The sequence below is a fragment of the Pelophylax lessonae genome (genome assembly GCF_965119305.1).
Source record: "Pelophylax lessonae genome assembly, chromosome: 2".
Classification (NCBI taxonomy): Eukaryota; Metazoa; Chordata; class Amphibia; order Anura; family Ranidae; genus Pelophylax; species Pelophylax lessonae.
In genome coordinates this window covers 72,515,351-72,535,508 of record NC_138769.1, presented here as the reverse complement: position 1 = coordinate 72,535,508, position 20,158 = coordinate 72,515,351, and the positions used below count along the sequence as shown (strand labels likewise).

Here is a 20,158-nt window from a genome sequence, read left to right as displayed (position 1 = left end):
TTCAAGAAAGTGTTCAAAATGTTTCCCACTGTATTCTGTTATTTGATTCAATCCAGGAACGCTGGACAAAAAGGATATGTGCTAGAAATTGTGTCTATGGTACGTTGAGTATTCTTCCACATTTTTCTTACATTAAAATAAAAAAATAGTAGCAATTCAAGAAGCAATTTGGAATTTGCTCTGCTAGTGCTCTAATATAGATATTAATTAACAGGTTGTATATAGCTCCAACCGTTTGCACAGTGCTTTACCATATAAAGGGAGACAGTACAGTTACAATACAATTCAATACAAAAGGATTAGGAGGGCCCTGTTAGTAGGAGCTTACAATCTAAAAGACAGGAGAAAGTGATATAAAAGGTAGTAACTGTGAGGGATGAGGTAAAGGTGGTATAGGCTTCCCTAAAGAGATGAGCTTTCTGAGATGCCTAAAGGCTGACAGAATAGTAGATAGCTGGATGGACTGGGGTAGAAAGATCCAGAAGATCTGGAGAAGTCCTGGGGGCAAACTTGGGAGCTGGATAGCACTAAATAGCAGGAGGTTCTGTGAGGAGCACAGAGGACAGCTTAGGTCAGAGGTGTCAAACTCAATATCATCGTGGGCCGCATCAGCATTATGGTTGCCCTCAAAGGGTCAGTTATTATTATTATTGTACAGGATTTATATAGCGACAACAGTATGCTTTACAATATGATTTTATCTGTAAAATTAGATGTCCAGAGCACCCCACGCCCCCTTACACCCTTACATGAGCTGTCAAGAGCCCCCCCACCATCAGAAGTCAAGAGTCACCCACTCTTCCTTACATCACAATGCACCCCCTTACCTTGTGCTGCTGCCAGAAAGAAGATGCGTGTGGATCTGGGAAGAAGTGCAGGGTCTGGAGGAGGGCTGGAGTCATCTTCCAGAGTCTGCTGAATGCTGAGACCAGGGGAGGAAGAGGCAAGGTTGTGTTGCGGCTGCACAGAGAGGTGCAGGATCTGTAGGAGGAGTTCTGCCCTCCTCTCTGCTGCGGACTGCTGGGAAGGGGGGGAGGGCAAAGACGAGCCTTTCTGAAGCTGCACAGAGGAGTGTAGGATCTGGCAAAAGAGTTCTGTCCTCTCTGCTGCTGACTACTGAGACAAGATGGGGGCAGAGACAAAGGGGGTGCCGCAGCTGCAGGAGAGGTGCGAGGGCCACATGTAATGGCCTGGGGGGCCGCATTCGGCCCGCGGGCCTTGTGTTTGACACCTGTGGCTTAGGTGATACTTTGAGATGAAGTCAGTGATGTAGCTGGGGGGCAAAGTTGTAAATGGCTTTGCATGTTTTCATTAGTATGTTTGAAATTTATATGTTGGGCTAGTGGAAGCCAGTGGAGTGAGTGGCAGCGAGGGGCGGTGGACACAGAGATGTTGATAAGATGGATGAGTCTAGCAGCACCAATCATGATGGGCTGAAAGGGGGAACAGCCTGTGTAAAAGTAGACCAACAAGATATTACCAAAGCTTAAATATTTTATAGTGAGAATTGTATGTTTACTTAATTGCAATCGTAGTGAATTTGCCGGTCTGTGAGTAAATGGACCAATAACAGTTGGTCTAATATACAGGGCATGTCACTTTTCATGAGCTACATCTTTATGATGTTACAGCATTTATTTGGGCTATACCAGAACCTTATTAGGATCTAGAGAATATGTTACCCCAACATTTTATATTCCTGATATGCACCTGCTGTATCATGTACTTGTATGAAAAAGTATCCTGTTCTCTTTTTATTGCTTCCTTTGTATAAAGTACCTGCTGTTGATGCCAGTCCCTCTGCTTTCCTATTAAAAATTTACCGCGCTAGGCATGAAAACACAGCATGGTCAGTTTTCCGATTGTGCTGGGAACTCAGACTGCTCTCCTCCAATGAATAGACATGTGATGACCCCCCACCCCCCTGCACAGCGATTAACTGGGAAGACCAGTTTGTCGCTGTTTCTCCTCCCCTAGCTCTCTGAGCTCCTTATGAAGCTGAGGACAGAGGGTATGTGATCATTAAAAAAGGAAAAAAAGTATTTGTAATGTTTTTTTTTTTATATATATATATATGTATACAGAAATGTTTTGTCTATTTTAAACTGAATGGGTTGTTTTATAAGGTGAGGGTTCACATATACTTTATTGCACTCCTACTGGCCAAGCTTCTTTCAGTTTCTGTGCTTGACTGGTTTCCTCCATAGATCATTTATCTAAAACAAACATCTGGTTAATAAGATCATCCAAGTGGGTGTTAAATCCCTGTTTAGGCAAACCAATCTACTCCTCAGCAGAAATGACCACTATGAATCAGAGTCAGGTGATCAGATGCCCCCCAAGCACAGAAACGTGTGCAAGAGGTTCGGAGGCTTACACTGTAGCCAGTGCTGTATTTTGGCCTCGGCCAACAAGGCCCAGGCCTAGGGCGGCACTTTGCAGGGGGGCAGCAAAAAAGCTACCCCCCTCCACCTGGACTCTATTGGCCACTGGTTGCTAGAACCGCCTCTCTCACCCCCTCTCTCTCTCTCACTCACCCCCTTCTCTCTCTCTCTTTCTCACCCCTCCTCTCTCTCTCCCTCTCTCTCACTTCCCTCTCTCTCTCTCTCTATCATCCCCCCCTCTCTCATCCCCCCCACTCTCTCATCCCCCCTACTCTCTCTCTCTCATCCCCCTCTCTCTCTCTCTCTTTGATTCCCCCCCTCTCTCTCTCATCCCCCCTCTCTCTCTCCCATTGATTCCCCCCCTCTGTCTCTCTCATCCCCCCTCTATCTCTCTTTCTCTCCTTCCCTCACCCACCCCCTCTCACTCTCCCACCCCCTCTCACCCCCCCCTCTCTCTCCCTCACCCACCTCTCACCCCCCCTCTCGTGAGATCTTAGGGGGTTCATGCTGGGACTTGTAGTCCTTCAATTTTGGAGGGAGTCACTTCTGTTAAAAAAGGAGTGTGGCAAATTTACATAAGGGGGCGGCGCCCAATTTTAGTCTTGCCTAGGGCAGCACAAAACCAAAATACACCACTGACTGTAGCTATAATGACGTTTTAGGCACAGCTTGGTGATAACATCCTTCTTCTACCATCTCACATTCATACTGCTGAAAAGTACAAGACTCTGTGTCCTTATCTAAACTCCTGTCCGCTTTCAATGTGTGAATATATATATATATATATATATACTGTACATACAGATTTTATGCATGATAAAATATGACCCTTGTATCCAATTTATCCAATTAATTAATCTCAACACCCAAGGCAATAAATGGGCTCACAACAGACACAAAGATTGAGATTGCCATCTGTGTTTAATCAGAGGTTCACCATGCAGCAATTGTACAGTATCCTCCTCATGAATGAAATATCTTGTGTTTCATCTCCCAATCCCTCACCCACTATAACACTTAGATGGGATCTCACCATATTAATTTTCTTTTATTTGATTTTATTTCATCTGTGGCTTATTATTTGCAGCGTTAAATTCAGTTGCAAAGGTTAGGAGAGTGCTAATTAACTTTTTGACACTGTTAATCTCGATCTGCTGCATTTACATGTATAGTAGCTCGGCGGTTTGGCGTGACTCGTAGGAGACTGAAAAAAAGCTGCGCCTGGTTATTAAAAAGATCTAAGCCTGAAATCCCAGAAGACTTCAACTTCTAATAAAAGTAATAACAAGAAGTGGCAAGCATGGAGCTCTCCAGCCAAACACTGGGGAATATATAGTTTCACTAATATGAACAAGACTTCCTAACATGCACACACATAAAAAAGTCTGCATGAGACTGATAATGCTAACAAAGTCCAGGAATATGTTACCATTCAGAGGATATGGAACATAAAACTTAAAAAATATAGTATGTAAAAAAAAAAAAAAACATTTTAAACAAACGACATTGTCCTATGGCTCCATTTCCATTTTCATTTGTGCTTCAATTATTAAAGGGTGAGCCCACCCAAAACGATTGTAGATTTTGGTAGTCTGCGGTGAGCTAAAGCTGAACTCTGGGTGCAAACAAATTAATTTAAATGTTTTCTTCAATAGCCCTTATAGATATAAACCCAATTTGTGTTCACCGTATGTCTTTACAACCTTGTAAATGAAGCAGTGATATAATCCCTGTCCTGCAAATAACCTGTCTGAGGACAAAGCTGAGGGTGGGACCCAGTAGGTCCTCCTACTACAGGTGACCTATAGAAAACTACAGACCACATATCCTGAGCAAGTACAGAGAACAGTAGTGACCCAGTAGGTCCTCCTACTACAGGTGACCTATAGAAAACTACAGACCACATATCCTGAGCAAGTACAGAGAACAGTAGTGACCCAGTAGGTCCTCCTACTACAGGTGACCTATAGAAAACTACAGACCACATATCCTGAGCAAGTACAGAGAACAGTAGTGACCGGTCCTCCTTGTAGGAAACTGCTATACTAAAGCAAAATGCAGGAGTTGTTTCATGCTAGATTACTGTACAGATCTGTTAAAAAAGGACACCAAGATTTAGGTAAAATACACATGTCTCTCATATAAACCCAATATTTGTTTGGAGACTCTGGTGGTAAGATACTAACTTTGAGTTCCTATGAATTCCCTAGTTACCTACAACAAAATTTAATAGGTAGCATAGTTCTGTGAAATTCTTTTTTATACTATATAAGGACATGAATAGAAGGAGTGGGCATACCCTAAGGTAGGGTGTCAAACTTAATTTCATAGTGTTGCCCACAAAGGGTCTATTGGATCTATAAGACTATATACATGTATCCAGGACTTTTTTTTTCCTAAAGTATAGGTGCAGGAACTCAGCCACACCCCCTGTCATCACCCTGCATTAAATTATGGATGTGACTAGATTGCACAATGAGAGGATCTTAAAGGGGCAATTAAATACCAGGAGTATGTTTTGTGTAGAATTCATGGATGTGCTATAAACAGAGTTCAGGGGTGCACTATGTGCTGAGTGCAGAGTTCAGGGGTGCACTACATACTGAGTGCAGGGTTCAGGAAAGTGATATGGGCTGAATGCAGGTGTTCAGGGATGCATGTACAGAGTGCAGTTTCAAAGGTGTCCTATGCACAGAGTGCTGAGTTTGGGGGTGAAAAAATGCCCTAAGTGTAAGGTGAAATGGCCTGGAAAGCTGGATTCGGCCCGCGGACCTTCTGTTTGACACGTGCCCTTAGGGATAGGAATATTCAGAACATCAGTGTGAGAAAGACAAAAACAGGTGCTATATGGAAGCATTCAAGTTACTCAGCCCACCTATAGCTGACATATTACTTCTGGGTTGATTGTCCCTTCAAAGTTTTTAAAATAACACATTTATCCCAAATAAACTACCAATCAAGTTCAGAATTTGATATTTTAAATGTAGTGTCTTAATGTAGGCTTGGCTAGTAACAGGCAAAAAAGATGACTCATTTGATATATCAAATCCCAATGGTTTTGTACTACAGTAACCAATAAGATTGAAGCCTACGTAGAAAAGTAAGTCAGAGGATGACAGTTTGAAGCTGGCTGGTGGTTGTAAACAGCACAAACAGTCCTTATTAAAACCTTTTTTTTATATTAACAAGGCCCCCATCCCCTACATGCAAAATGAAAGCTTTATCCTACCTTTGTTGATTTTATTTTGCTCCATGATGTTGTACTGCATCGGGGCAATATCAGGCTTGTGTTGAGCTGATGGTTTCCAGTGTTTCTCATCCATATCTCCACTTGAAGAGTTGATGTTGTTGCTTATGTTTGACTGAATAAGCTGAGTGGTGGCATAGGGAGTGGGCTGCCCTGCTGAGGGGACAAAACGGCCGTCCTTCAGATTTGGACTGTTAAAGGTTTTCATCTCATTTATTTTGTTGCTTAAGTCCACATCACCATAGACAGCAGAATCAGGCACCATCAAGTTGGTCTGCTTGTTATCCAGTTGGTTGTTGTAGTTTGCTATGCAATCAGCTAAACCAATCACAAAAAAAAAAAAACAAGAGTGGTGAGCTTTCACATACAACTATGAGTGATATTGTCATCTTTAGTGGCAATGCAGTAAAATAATTGGGATAATTGGGAGGGCTGGGCAACTTATGTTGTTCTTTGCAGGGGCAATAATGAGAACCCCTGATAGTCGCACTTAAATGCTATCAAACAGATAAATGAGAACAATCAAGAAAAAAAAGGACCGTTGTAACTGGGTCAAGGCACAGTGAGAGGTACAGTGCTTGTGCAACTTGTGCAAGGATGGGCAGATATCTCCCCACCCTGTGTTCTCTGGGATTTGTCTATCTGTCTATAACTACAGGGTGGGCTGAACACAAATCCTGGATTTTTAACAGAATCATATTTAAACAGATCATATACCTAATATGTATACACTGTGAGGTATATATGAAGTTTTGGTAGGCAGGAATATTCAGATATTTAAAAAAAAAGACAATATATACAGTATCTCACAAAAGTGAGTACACCCCTAACATTTTTGTAAATATTTTATTCTATCTTTTCATGTGACAACACTGAGGAAATTACACTTTGCTACAATGTAAAGTAGTGAGTGTACAGCTTGTATAACAGTGTAAATTTGCTGTCCCCTCAAAATAACTCAACACACAGCCATTAATGTCTAAACCGCTGGCAACAAAAGTGAGTATACCCCTAATTGAAAATGTCCAAATTGGGCCCAATTAGCCATTTTCCCTCCCCGGTGTCATGTGACTCCTTAGTGTTACAAGGTCTCAAGTGTGAATGGGGAGCAGGTATGTTAAATTTGGTGTTATCGCTCTCACTCTCTCATACTGGTCACTGGAAGTTCAACATAGCACCTCATGGAACTCTCTGAGGATCTGAAAAAAATAATTATTGCTCTACATAAAGATGGTCTAGGCTATAAGAAGATTGTCAAGACCCTGAAACTGAGCTGCAGCACAGTGGCCAAGACCATACAGTGGTTTAACAGGATAGGTTCCACTCAGAACTGGCCTAGCCATGGTAGACCAAAGAAGTTGAGTGCACGTGGGGGGGGGGGGTCAGCCTGTCAGTGCTCAGACCATACGCCGCAATAGTGGCCACACAAAATAGTGACACTTTGGGCCCAATTTGGGCATTTACACTTAGGGGTGTACTCATTTTTTACCAGCAGTTTAGACATTATTGGCTGTGTGTTGAGTTATTTTGAGGGGACAGTAAATTGACACTGTTATACAATCTGTACACTCACTACTTTACATTGTAGCAAAGTGTAATTTCTTTAGTGTTGTCACATGAAAAAATATAATAAAATATTCACAAAAATGTGAGGGGTGTACTCATTTTTGTGAGATACTGTACATAGTCTTGGCATGTGTTATACATGCCAATTACAAAAAAACTGATTTAAAAGCTTCTAAGAGGCCAGTAAGACCTACAAATATACCAGATATAGCTTCTACAGTATATTATATCCAAATGCAACTCATTCTAAGTTTTTAGCTTGAAAAATTCTATATGTTTAACCTTGAATTTCTGTTCCTCCTTGCTGATTAGAGGCAATTAAATCCTCAGCATATCATTTAAAAAGCACTTTAATATGTCTGATTCAGATTAACATTCCTCCATATAATTTTTCTGTGGTGGTATATTTAAAATGTTATAAGTTTCCATAAAACTGGTGCTTTTCATTTACAATATCTGGCAGAGCTGCTTATGGGGACATTACCTGCGAAAAACTAAAATATGGGAATGGATTTTCATTTTACAAAGTGACTATACCTATTAGAAAGAAAGAATTTTCCAGTTACAATATAGAGATGCACAACCAAAAGGGTTGAGATTTGGAAGGAGCATTGCAACTCCATAAGCCTTTCATTAAACCCCAAAAAGTGCATGCTGTAACACAATGCACCTCATAACCTTTCTTGGCATTTAATCTGCCCTTGCACAGGGACAGTAATGACTGATCTTACCTGGTCGGCTGTAAGTGGCCAGATTATTATCGCTGCTCCCATTCCCAGACGTACAGCAGTTAATGGGGCAGTCATTGTGGCCGTTCCCTGTGTTTGGCCAAGTATCAGCAAGCCATGGCTGGGTTGCAGGTTCTGCAATATTTAGGAGCCCCGGTCTGTAGAAGGTCAATAAAGAGATATAAGTAAACACAAATAGAAAGCTGTTCCTAGTTTATGACAAAAATTGCATAAAAAAGACCATCAATCTGTGCCCAAGACACTATTGACCTGTACAAGCCTTGGTGGCCTTGATACATGATGTTATGCTTTATGTCATTCACAAACACTGAAAAAAGGTAAGGAACAAAAGCCAATTTAATGCAGCCAATATGACTGTTATGCCCAGAAACATACATTTCTTCTCTTTGGCTGCAAAGTGATTGGTACAAAATGGACCAAACATACAATTCAAGAATATGTGTAGGAAGTCTGAGCTACATTTACATTTTTTTATATGTATAATCTGAAGTAGAAGGCCTATGGCCAACTAGCGCTCCTGTCAATTTGCTAGTGACAGGATCAATAAAGCCTCGTACACACGCATCGAAATTCATCTGGGAATTTTCTTCCGATGACCAATCTGCCGATTTTCGGCTTGTTAGTATGATGCTTCCGACAACCGACTCCGACTTTTCGGCCGAAAAATTTCTGGTGTGTAGGCTATAAAATTTTTGTCCTCCATCAAAACACGTCCGATTTTCGTGCAGTCAGTACAGATTTCGACAGGGAAAAATCTTATAAGCAAGACTGGGCATGCTCAGAGAAGAAAGAACACAAAGAAAGCAAACCAACACATGACATCACTTCTGAAGTAGAATTTTGTCGTGCGGGAAAATTCGTGTGCAGTCTAGGCACATTCCAACCAACAAAACACAACTCTGGACAAAAGACGGATGACCGGTCGGTGGAAATTCATTGCGTGTGTACGAGGCTTTAGAAATCAGAGAGAACACTCATCTGTGCATTACTCCTTGGCTGGGGGACCAGCAAAAAGTTGCTTCATTGCTGCTGTCTCTACTATGAGCGAGATTCTGGAGTTTCAGCAAGTGAGGGGTCGACACTTTAGGAACCAGTACGTTTTCTCTTTAGCATTTATGTTGTTGGCACATTACAGACAGTGACAAGAATGCTAATGGCTCCTAAGTATCACACACACCCCTGTATTGAGATAGCACTCTAAATGGAGCTTAAGGTCTTACGGTCTAATTATATTGGTTCTGGTTATCCCACTGTTGCAAATGGCAACCTGAGCCATATCCAGGTTTGCAGGTAAAAAAGCAAACAAAACAAAAAAGAACAATAGAGTCTGCAAAAATACTTTCTAGGTTAAAACAAAATTTACAATCAATTACTTTTTAACCCGACTGTGAATATTAACAGAGGTATTTATGGCAGACTTTAGAAGCCTTACATGACCTTCTCAAAAATGAATTTTAAGTATTATCTGAAGATTAAACAGACACTAGCTGGTTTTATGAACACTTTAGCACAGTTCAGAAACGATTCCCACTTTACCGGTTGTATACAAAGCTCACCTGAGACCCAATTATAGGTCATATTTACTGGTAGCAGTAATGAAGGAGCACTGGAGAGTGTACAGTGGACACCATTCCTGTCTGTGTTAGACTTTTACTACATTGCTTTAAATGAGCTTTAAGTTTTATTTGTTTGCCTTTGTTGATTGGTGCACTTAGGTTTAAAGAACAAATACTGGCAATCCAGCAGCAAACACTAATTCTTCTCCCTGAATTTTATAGGAATGTTGACCGCCAATGTTTGAAACAAGTACATGAAATTTACAACAAGACGCATAAATAAAAACCAGCATTTAGAAAAGATGCAAGGGTAGTCGACAGTGACAAATCACGTTAGCAGTCATTTTTAAAAATGTGCAAAAAAATTGTCACCCAGAATATGACTAGATTCTTAGATCACATTCATACAATAGTTGCTGCTACAGCATCCATCCCTTATAAAGAGCCTTCCTCTTGGTCCAGACTATGAAAGTGATAAGTCCAGCTTTTGCCAAAAGTGAGGCAATGTCTGATAGCATTTGTGGGCTGCATAAATCTGCTAAAATACACAAACAGCAAAATCTACTATATTCCATGAGCTATCTGTCCGAGAATTCCCACCAAGCCTGAACTAATGCAACAAATGGAATATCTATTGCTTTTTGCAGAATTTGTCCCACTACTGATCTACAATGTACTGTATTACCAAAAGTGTTGGGACGCCTGCCTTTACACGCACATGAACTTTAATAGCATCCCAGTCTTAGTCTGTAAGGTTCAGTATTGAACATCCTTTGTAGCTTCAACTCTTCTGGGAAGGCTGTCCACAAGGTTTAAGAGTGTGTCGATGGGAATGTTTTTTGGACCTTGTCCTTATGAACCTTGCTTTGGTCCAAATCATTTGGCGGAGGGGGAATTATTGAGTGTAGTTGTTTTTCAGGGGTTGGGCTTGGCCCCTTAGTTCCAGTAAAGGGAACTCTTAAGGCGTCAGCATAACAAGAAATTTTGGACAATTTCATGCTCCCACAGTTTGTGGGAAGAGTTTGGGGATGGCCCCTTCCTGTTCCAACATAACTGTGCACCAGTGCACAAAGCAAGGTCTATAAAGACATGGATGAGTGAGTTTGGGGTGAAGGAACTTGACTGGCCTGCACAGAGTCCTGACCGTACCCTGACAGAACACCTTTGGGATATATTACAGTGCAGACTGAGAGCCAGGCGCATCTGATAGAATGATCAAACATTCCCATAGACACACTCCTTAACCTTGTGGACAGCCTTCCCAGAAGAGTTGAAGCTGTTATAGCTGCAAAGGGTGGGCCAACTCAATACTGAGCCCTACGGACTAAGACTGGGATGCCGTTAAGGTCCATGTGCGTGTAAAGACAGGCGTCCCAATACTTTTAGATATATGTTGCATGTTAAGGTTTAATGCTAGGTTCACATTAGTGTGGCTGCGATTTGATTCAATTTTTTAATGTGATTATGTAGTGCGACCTTGGTTGTGTTTTTGATGTCAGAGCAAGAATGAGTCACTAGTTGTTAGAAAACCTGAGGGTGCCAGCTCCTTAACAACCAACATAAATTGCAGGCAAGAACGCACCAAAAAGCACATGTATATGCATTTTGATGTATCTCTATTGGAGTCTATGGGGAACAAAAATGTAATGCATTGCTCCAAAGTAGCAGGGGTACCTTCACCAAAGTCACATCACTGTTGCATGTGGCATTAAAATCCATCTGATTTCCATTGTTATGCGGTTCTGTGTGAGTGAAGTTGCATCTGAAATTGCACTTGTGTGAACTAGGCCTAAGAGCCGGTTCACACTGGGGCGACCTGTCAGGCCACCTGGTCGCCTGACAGGTCGCCGTAGGTCGCCTGCCATAGAGAAGCTGTGGACCCGTTCTAATAGGAGCGACACAAGTCGCTCCGACTTAGAAAAAGGGTCCGGAGCTTCTTTGGGGCGACCCGGAGCGACCTGCATTGACTTCAATTATATTAAGTTCGTGCCGGCCGATCCGAGGTCGCGGTGCGAGCTGCGCGCCGCGACTTCACAGGTCGCCCGGCAAAGTCGGCTCGCCCCAGTGTGAACGGGGTCTAAAGAAGCCAATAGCAGTAGTAGCAACAAAAAAATAAATAAATAAATAAACAAAAAAAAGTTTTGACCTAAATTGTCTTGGCTAACCTTGGTTTGCTGGTAAATATTGTGTTTTACTGTTAAAATAACTTGTTTGATACTCTTATTACAATAAAAAAAGGTATTTCCTATTAAAAGCTTGAACAAGATACAGTCCAGGCAATCTGGGCAGTTATGCTTCAGTTCAATTAGTTGTACAGGTGTAACAGATAATGAGAATACGCCAGCATGGCAGATAGCACAAGCAAGCTCATTAAGGGAAGGCTGAAATCCCAATAGCAGCTTAACATGCTGGCCCCAACATCTCAAGGTTACCACTTGCAATTGCTGAAAGCCTTATCAGCAACTCAAATTGCCATTTGATGTTTTACACGGGCTACCCCACTACATCTATACAGGCGGCTGCAGGATCCTGAAGTTTTACTGCATGCACACTACAGAAGCTCAATAGAAGAAAAGGGATTGCCCTATTTGAAGATTTTACATTGCCTGTCCTTCACCTATCACTTTACTAAGCCAGGATGTTGCCACAGCTGCCAGTAGAAGGAAAAGAGGAAGACCTGGCCCCCAGCCTACTGAGCATCCAACATCCCAGTCAATCCCGCTTTGGACTCCTTGTTTTTTTTTTTTTTTGTAGATGACAGCTTTACTTTAAGCGAATATCTTTAGGCAATTTAACTCCAGCTGCATCCTTTCAGAATAAAAAAATGTCTGCTTGGTTTACAAAATCACTTCTAGGGAAGCATTTTTCAATAAAATCTAGCTCTTTAAAAAGGGCAGAAATCATGTAGTTTAACTCAGTGCGATATATGAAGGAAGGCTTGACAGCAGCCAGGTCAGGAGAACACATAAAATAGCAGAGATTTGCCCTTTTAATCATCTTGAACTTCATTCATGTATATTTATGTCCAGAATAGAAAGGGAGGGTCCTCTGAATACCATGAGCCGTATACTACTGTTAACATTTCTATATACTGTCAAGTGTTGTGGTCACTATGAACATTTGTCATGATTAGGTAGCATATCCAATAAATGGCAACAAACAAGCAAAAATAGCAAAAATCTACAGTACCAGTTACTTAGAGAGAGATTTACTAAAACTGGTGCACTTGGAATCTGGTGCAGCTGTAGCCAATCAATTTCTCAATGTAAACATTTGTCATGATTAGGTAGCATTTCCAATAAATGGCAACAAACAACCAAAAATAGAAAATATCTACAGCATCAGTCACTTAGGGAGAGATTTACTAAAACTGGTGCACTTAGAATCTGGGGCAGCTGTAGCCAATCAGCTTCTAACTTCAGCTTTTTCAATTAAGCTTTGAAAATAAAACCTGGAAGCTACTTGGTTTCTCTGCAGAGCTGCACCAGATTTTGCAATCTCAAGTTTTAGTAAATAATCCCCATAGAGGTCTTAGAGCAAGCCTGAGCCTGATTTTTTTTTTCTAGAGTAAAATAGTTCAGAAAAGAAAAGTCAGTCATAAAAAAGTATGATTCTTCATCAGGGCTACAGGGTACACAGTCTATTTTCCATTACACCTCCCTTACCCTCTAGAACAGGGGTGTCAAACTCAATTTCATTGCGGGCCACATCAGCATTACGGTTGCCCTCAAAGGGCCGGTTATATCAGTAAGGTTAGATGTCCAGAGCACCCCATGCCCCCTTACACCCTTACATGAGATGTCAAGAGCCCCCCACCATCAGAAGGCAAGAGTCACCCACCCTTCCTTACATCACAATGCACCCCCTTACCTTGTGCTGCTGCCAGGAAGAAGATGCAGGTGGATCTGGGAAGAAGAAAGTATAGGGTCTGGAGGAGGGCTGGAGTCAGCTTCCAGAGTCTGCTGAATGCTGAGACTAGGGAAGGCAGAGACAAGGTGGTGTTGCGGCTGCACAGAGAGGTGCAGGATCTGTAGGAGTTCTGCCCTCCTCTCTGCTGCAGACTACTGAGAAGGGGGGGGGGTAAAGACTAGCCTCTTCTGCAGCTGCACAGAGAAATTCTGGATCTGGCAAAGGAGTTCTGTCCTCTCTGGTGCAGACTACTGAGACAAGGTGAGGGCAAAGACAAGGGGGGTGTTGCAGCTGCAGGAGAGGTGCGAGGGCCACATGAAGTGGCCTGGGGGGCCGCATTCGGCCCGCAGATCTTGTGTTTGACACCTGTGCTCTATAATTTGTTCCAGTATTCATGGTAAATCTATACTTGTTCTTGTAGCAAAAAACATTTATATTTCTTTTTGCTGAGAAAAAAAATAATTTATGGATGTGGAGTGGGACAGAGATGAGTGGAGATAGGAGGATTCCTATAGTCCTGAAGATAGGGCTAGCAGATCAGCTTGGGATTTTAGAACAGCAAAGGTTCTGTGTTATCAGTCCAAATATGAAGGTAGGAGTACACCAGATTTCTATCATATCCACAGGCCTTATTTTTCTGTATCTGCAACATTTCAAAGAACTATAACATGAGGAAATGTACGTGTATTGGAGAGATGTCATTGTTGGCCCACTTCTCCAACTTCTAGTTGCTGGCTGTGTCTGACTTTAATCCTTTAAAGAGTTAAAGAACACAGGGCGACTCAGTGCAAACTTGATGCACACGCTGTCCATGGCTTCACAACCAGTACAACTAAACTGAGCATTATTAGCAATAGGGGTTAATAAAAAAAGTGGTTAGGGAAGAAAGGCTGGCTCAATATCCAGAAGAGCACCAAAATTCAAAGAAACAATTGTTCCACTATGCAAGACTTTGATAATTTGCCTCCAGAAGAAAAAGCCATGCTGGGTTCATGACTGCTTGATCTCTAAAGTCTCTCCAATATTCACAAGCAACACTCCTGATTTAAAAATCACATTTACTAACCAGTCACTACATGGGCACCATTGTGAGCATTAATGAGCTTGTGCAAACATCGCAAGTGCTCATTAGGTTTTTCAAGATTTTCAAAAATCTCTGCAATTATCATTTATGTTTGGACAGATAATTGACAGTTGAAAAGTATATCCAATGGCACTTGTTTCCCAATAAGTGTATCTAAGCTAAATATAAGTTTTTTGAAAAGTCATAACTATTAACAAAGGGTGGTTCTTACATTTATTATTATTATTATTATTATTATTATTATTATTATTATTATTATTATTATACAGGATTTATAGAGCGCCAACAGTTTGCACAGCTCTTTATGTTAGGGCAAGCAGTACAGTTGCAATGCAATTCAATACACGAGGAATCAGAGGGTTTGGCTCATTAGAGCTTGCAATCTAGAATGGAGGGGCATGTGATACAAAAGGTAATAACTGTGGGGGATAAACAGATGAAGAAAATTTGTTAGGTTGAGGCAAGATAGGCTTCTCTGAAGAAGAACGTTTTCAGGGATCACCTAAAAGTGGATATAGCTGCAGATAGTCAGATAGATTGGGGTAGGGAATTCCAAAGGATGGGAGAGGCTCGGGAGAAGTCCTGGAGGCGAGTATGGGAGGAGGTGACAAGGGAGCCAGAGAGCAGGAGGTCATGGGAGGAACGAAGAGGACAATTTAGTTGGTATTTTGAGACTAGGCTAGTGATGTAGGTGGGGGCTGAATTGTGGATGGCTTTGTAAGTTGTTGTTAGTATTTTGAATTTAATTTGTTGAGTGAGTGGCAGCCAATGGGGGATTGACAGAGAGCGGTTTGTAAGGTTGAGCCCTTGTGAATGTTGAGACAGTCCAGTGATTTGTGTTAGACATTCCACTGTAGTAAAAATGTAGGGTGGGGGATTTCATGGGAGAGGGGCAAGGTTTTTATTTAATCATTTTTGGTATATGAAAGACATTTCTTTTGACATTTCATATAGGCAAAGGAGAATGATCAAGAGCTGACTAAAACTTTAAGGACAAAGATTGTTTTAGGGGTGCTCTCATCCTTATCATACTTTTTTATTTTATCTTTTATATAAGGCTTAAAAGCAGTGCTGACTCCTGAGTACAGGATGACTATCATGTATAAACTGTAGTACATACTCGTCTGGCTCTTAGAAAGGATCCATTGCAGTCAATGTGAAATACATCTGCCTCTATATCCCTAGTTATGAGATGTATGTAAGACTGGAATATGATACTATCCACATTTTAATACAGTCCTACAGTAAAAAAAAAAAAAAAAAAATTAAAAGACCCTAGGTATCATTAACCGGTTGCCGACCGCCGCACGACTATATACTGCGGCGGTCAGCCCCGGCCAGGCAGAGTGACGTATCGGTACGTCACTCGCCTGTCACTGACTTGCGAGCCTATAGCGGGCGGGCGCGCGCCCGCCGAGGCGCGCGCCCGCCGCGGCTCGTTCACAGGCAAGTCAGTGTGTGTGACCGGCGGACTCGATGTCCGCCGGCCACACTACGATCGCTCCTGTGAAGGGAGAAAGACAGAGCAGCTTGTGTAAACAAGCTGCCTGTCAGTTCTCCCTGTGTAAAAGTGAAGATCTGACCGTTCTACTATGTAGAACGGTTGATCTTTGCTTTTACACCAATAGCCATGTCCCTACACAGTAGAAAGCACGCCCCTAGGACACACTTAACCCCTCCCTGTCCAATAAAGTTAACCCCTTCCCTGCCAGTGTCATTTTTGCAGTAACAGTGCATATGTATAGCACTGATTACTGCAGTAATGTCACTGGTAACCCCAAAAGTGTCAAAAATGTCAGTCAAGGGTCCGATCTGTCCGCCGCAATGTCGCAGTACCGAAAAAAAAATCGCAGATCGCCGCCATTATGCGTTAAAAAAAAAAACACCAAAAATGACAAAAATCTTTCTCTTTGTTAGTAAACGCGATAACTTTTGCGCAAACCAATCAAAATACGCTTTTTGCGATTTTTTTTACCAAACATAGGTAGCATAAAACAAATTGGCCGAAAAATGTTAAAAAATTTTGATTTTTACTTTTTTTTTTGGGGAATTTCATATAAAAAAATGTGAAAAATATTGTTATTTTTGCAAAATTTACGCTCTTTTTTTGTTTATAGCGCGTGATCAAAAAATCGCACAGGTGATCAAATACCACCAAAAGAAAGCTCTTTTTGTGGGAAAAAAAGGACGTCAAATTCGTTTAGGTACAGCGTCGCACGACCGCGCAATTGTCCGTTAAAGTCACGCAGTAAAAAATCGCAAAAAAAACCCTGGTCCTTTAGCAGCCAAATCCTCCGGGGCTTAAGTGGTTAAAGTAGAACCAAAGGCGAAAAGTTTTTTTTTTTTGTTTTTTTTTTTACATTTGTAAAGACTAAAGGAGGGTTATAACCTGTGTAAGTTATTTTGCCATCTGTGTCCCATTGTGGAGATTTTCCATTTCTTCCTGTCCAATAGCCATAACAGGAAGTGGGAGGAATTCCTAAGTTGTCACCAAGGCCACCAGAACTAGGGTCCCCATTGGAACATTTTCCCTTTATTACGGTTCTTAAAACTACCCAAGATTTGGGATTTTGTTTTACTTTCACCATCAGTGATAAAGGTAAACAGGACAAATAGAGAGGGGGAATTTCCTTAATGGTGGCACAGATAGCAATAAAAACCTGGCAGGTGTTCTAATTTCTCTCCACACTATCCAAACCAAACACTAACCCTTTAGTTATAGTGGAAGGGTCCTTTCACAAGGGGCGGACCGTATTTTCCTCCGCTCAGGCATTTTTTTTTTTTTTTACACGGACACAGATGACACTCTGGAGTGTCCGTTCCGTATGTCTGTTTATCATCCCATCCATTTGCGGATGATAAACGGAGATAATGCATGTCAATGGGATTGCGGATGTCAGCGGATGACACCGCTGACATCCGTTTTTGCGTCCGTTCCGTTTTTTTAAACGGAAGAAAAATAGGGTTCTCTTCCGTTCCAAAAAATGGAACTGATCAGAAAGGACGCAAATCGGATGTCAGCGGATGGTCATCCACTGACATCCGCAATCCCATTGACATGCATTATGTCCGTTTTTCATCCGCAATTGGATGGGATGAAAAACGGACATACGGACCGCCCGTGTGAAAGGACCCTAACAAAGAATTAAAAGCTGTTCAAGTCCTGAGCAGGATGTTTAAGCAGCTCTGTGGGCTCCTAGGAGGTCTACCTACACTGGATGTATTTTTGCTCAGATTCAGAAACATCAGAGGATCTACATGACAGAGAACTAGCCATTGCTAAAGGATGGTGGAGGGCATCACAGTGACTTAGGAGTTAGCCCCTATGCCTTGCAGCACTGTGGTCCTTAATTTGAGGCTAAGAAACCATCTGCGTGTAGCTTGCATGTTCCCCCTGTTCTTGTGTGGGTTTTCTCCCAAACCTTAAAGACATGCTCCTAAATTCCTCTAGTATATTCATACAAATTGGCTATGCACATGTATTATCAGATTCTGCATGCTGGTCCCAAGCTTGGTAATTGGGGAGGGTTTAAGAAAGACCTTGTGACTTACATTGTATAAAAAATTGCTAAGAAACTGTATGGAAAAGGCCTTATTAAAAAAAAGGCGTATTAGCCACGGTGCCTAAAAAGTTGGGCCATAAATTTGGCAAGACATAAATACATACATCAAGGATGGTGGGAAAGGCTGTGTGTGTATATCTAATATTTAAAGTGATTGTAAAGGCAGAAGGTTTTTTTTATCTTAATGCATTCTATGCAGTATCCCTAATACTTACCTGAGATCCCTCTAGATCCAGCAATGTTGCAGGAGTGTCTCAGCTGCCCGGGACTCCCCTCCTCATTGGCTGAGACAGCAGCACGGCACCATTGACTCCCGCTTCTGTCATTCACAGTCAGTCAACCAAAGAGGAGAGAAAGGGGCCGTGGCTCTGTGTCTGAATGGACACAGGGAGCTGCGGCTTGGCTCGAGTGCCCCCATAGCAAGCTGCTTACTGTGGTGGCAATCAACAGGAGGGAGGGGCCAGGAGCACCAAAGAGGGACCCGAGAAGAGGAGGATCCAGGCTGCTCTGTGCAAAACCACTATACAGAGCAGGTAAAAACAAGGCTTTAATATTACTTTTAGATTCCATGTAACCTTAATATGCACAATAAATAGGATGTTATGCTGCACTTTTATAATCCAAGGACCTTTCCAGGAGCAAACATTTTGTGGAACACATTTTCTACACCTGGAGCCTGGTGAATGGAAATTGGGGTCAGTAAGCAAACCAGTTTTAGATCGTTAACCTGATCTACTCACTAAAGAATCCTTGCTGCTCCACTGTACTATGCACCTCGGTGATTCCTTTTGTAATAAAAGAGCTCCCTCTGGTGGCTGCTAAATTCAAATTTCGGAAACCAGGTCTTCACTTAATTATGTGCACATATTTAGTTTGGTAAATAAACACATGTTTGCTGACAGATAAAATCAGCAACATGCTGTTTGCATCACTTAATTATGCTGAATATACGCCAGAAAAATAATAATAAATAAAATATGAGGTAGACTTGTGCAGGTCGAATCTTCAAAGGACACATAAAAGAAGATTTAAGCTCCTCAGTAAAACACAGAGCCTGCAGCACGTTGTTCCCTATAAAAACAGAATGACAAAAGATATGTATGTTTTTGTCAGGAAATATATATTTTCTCACCTTCCCGCACTGCTTACAGCTTCCCCGCCTCGCTGATACGCCACTGTAAAAAAAAAAAAATTACATACGTTTGAAAATAATGAACACAAAGAAAAATTCTAAGCGACAACATTCAGCCATGACTAAATAAAGATACAAGATGGATGGCGGTGATCTATATTAGCCGTGCTGTTTGGTCAATCAACGTATGCTAATTTACACTTTACCTAACATATTCACTATGTTATTTCCTTTCAGAATCTATTCTGCTTCAAGCAGCTGATAACAGGAGCGATAAATCTTTAAGATGGAAGAGAAATGCAGAGAGCATGACAACCTGTTTTGATGCGAGATTGATCGCTGAGATTCTACTGTGTCATTTCTAGCATAACAGATCGCTTGTTCTGCTCAAGGACAGCTTGGAAAATAAACAAGAATTTATTCTTGAAAACAAAAGCAGAATTGTTCAAAAATGCTATTTTCGGTTATGCTAGGCCCTAAAGCCGACAGGAACCGGTCGAGATTTGAACCATGTATGGGCAGACTGAATGTACCGAGTTGATCGAACAACTTGAGTACAACCATCCTCCTGGATTTTACACGCGATTAGTGCTAGTAGCAGGTATAGGCACAATCAATAATAACTGTCTTCTCCTGACAGTGATGGCTTCCCCCACAGGAAGAATATAAAGGCTCAGCAGGAAGGATTCCCCTATAAACACTGTCAACACTGTGGTTGCAGGAAAGTAATTTGCTCCATGTATGGCCTGCATAAGCCTTTTACCATAAAATTTGATATCAGGCTTTGTTAACCTTCTCAACCGCTCTCAAGCCGGAGGAACCCTTGAAATAATTTCCAGGTCTCGTGAAAAACCTGCTCAAATATATTCATCAGGGGTAAAAAATGTATTTTACATTGATCATCAGTGGGAATACCCCCATACAGTACTGGTCACCATGCCACCCTTACAGAGAGCTAAAAAAAAGCT

The 20,158-nt window shown here is 41.7% G+C and overlaps 1 protein-coding gene across 5 annotated transcripts in view; it reads right to left on the bottom strand.

The window, feature by feature from the left end:
* The window catches only part of ROBO1 (roundabout guidance receptor 1), a gene marked incomplete at its 5' end in the record, with an annotated part of 1,547,889 nt that overhangs the window by 49,143 nt on the left and 1,478,588 nt on the right, over positions 1–20,158 (bottom strand). For all 5 annotated transcript variants that reach the window (XM_082246143.1, XM_082246142.1, XM_082246140.1 and 2 more), the window contains 3 exons: positions 5,614–5,949; positions 7,929–8,083; positions 19,191–19,233. In XM_082246143.1, coding sequence (XP_082102269.1) covers positions 5,614–5,949; positions 7,929–8,083; positions 19,191–19,233 — 534 coding nt within the window. The remainder of the gene's footprint in view (positions 1–5,613; positions 5,950–7,928; positions 8,084–19,190; positions 19,234–20,158) is intronic.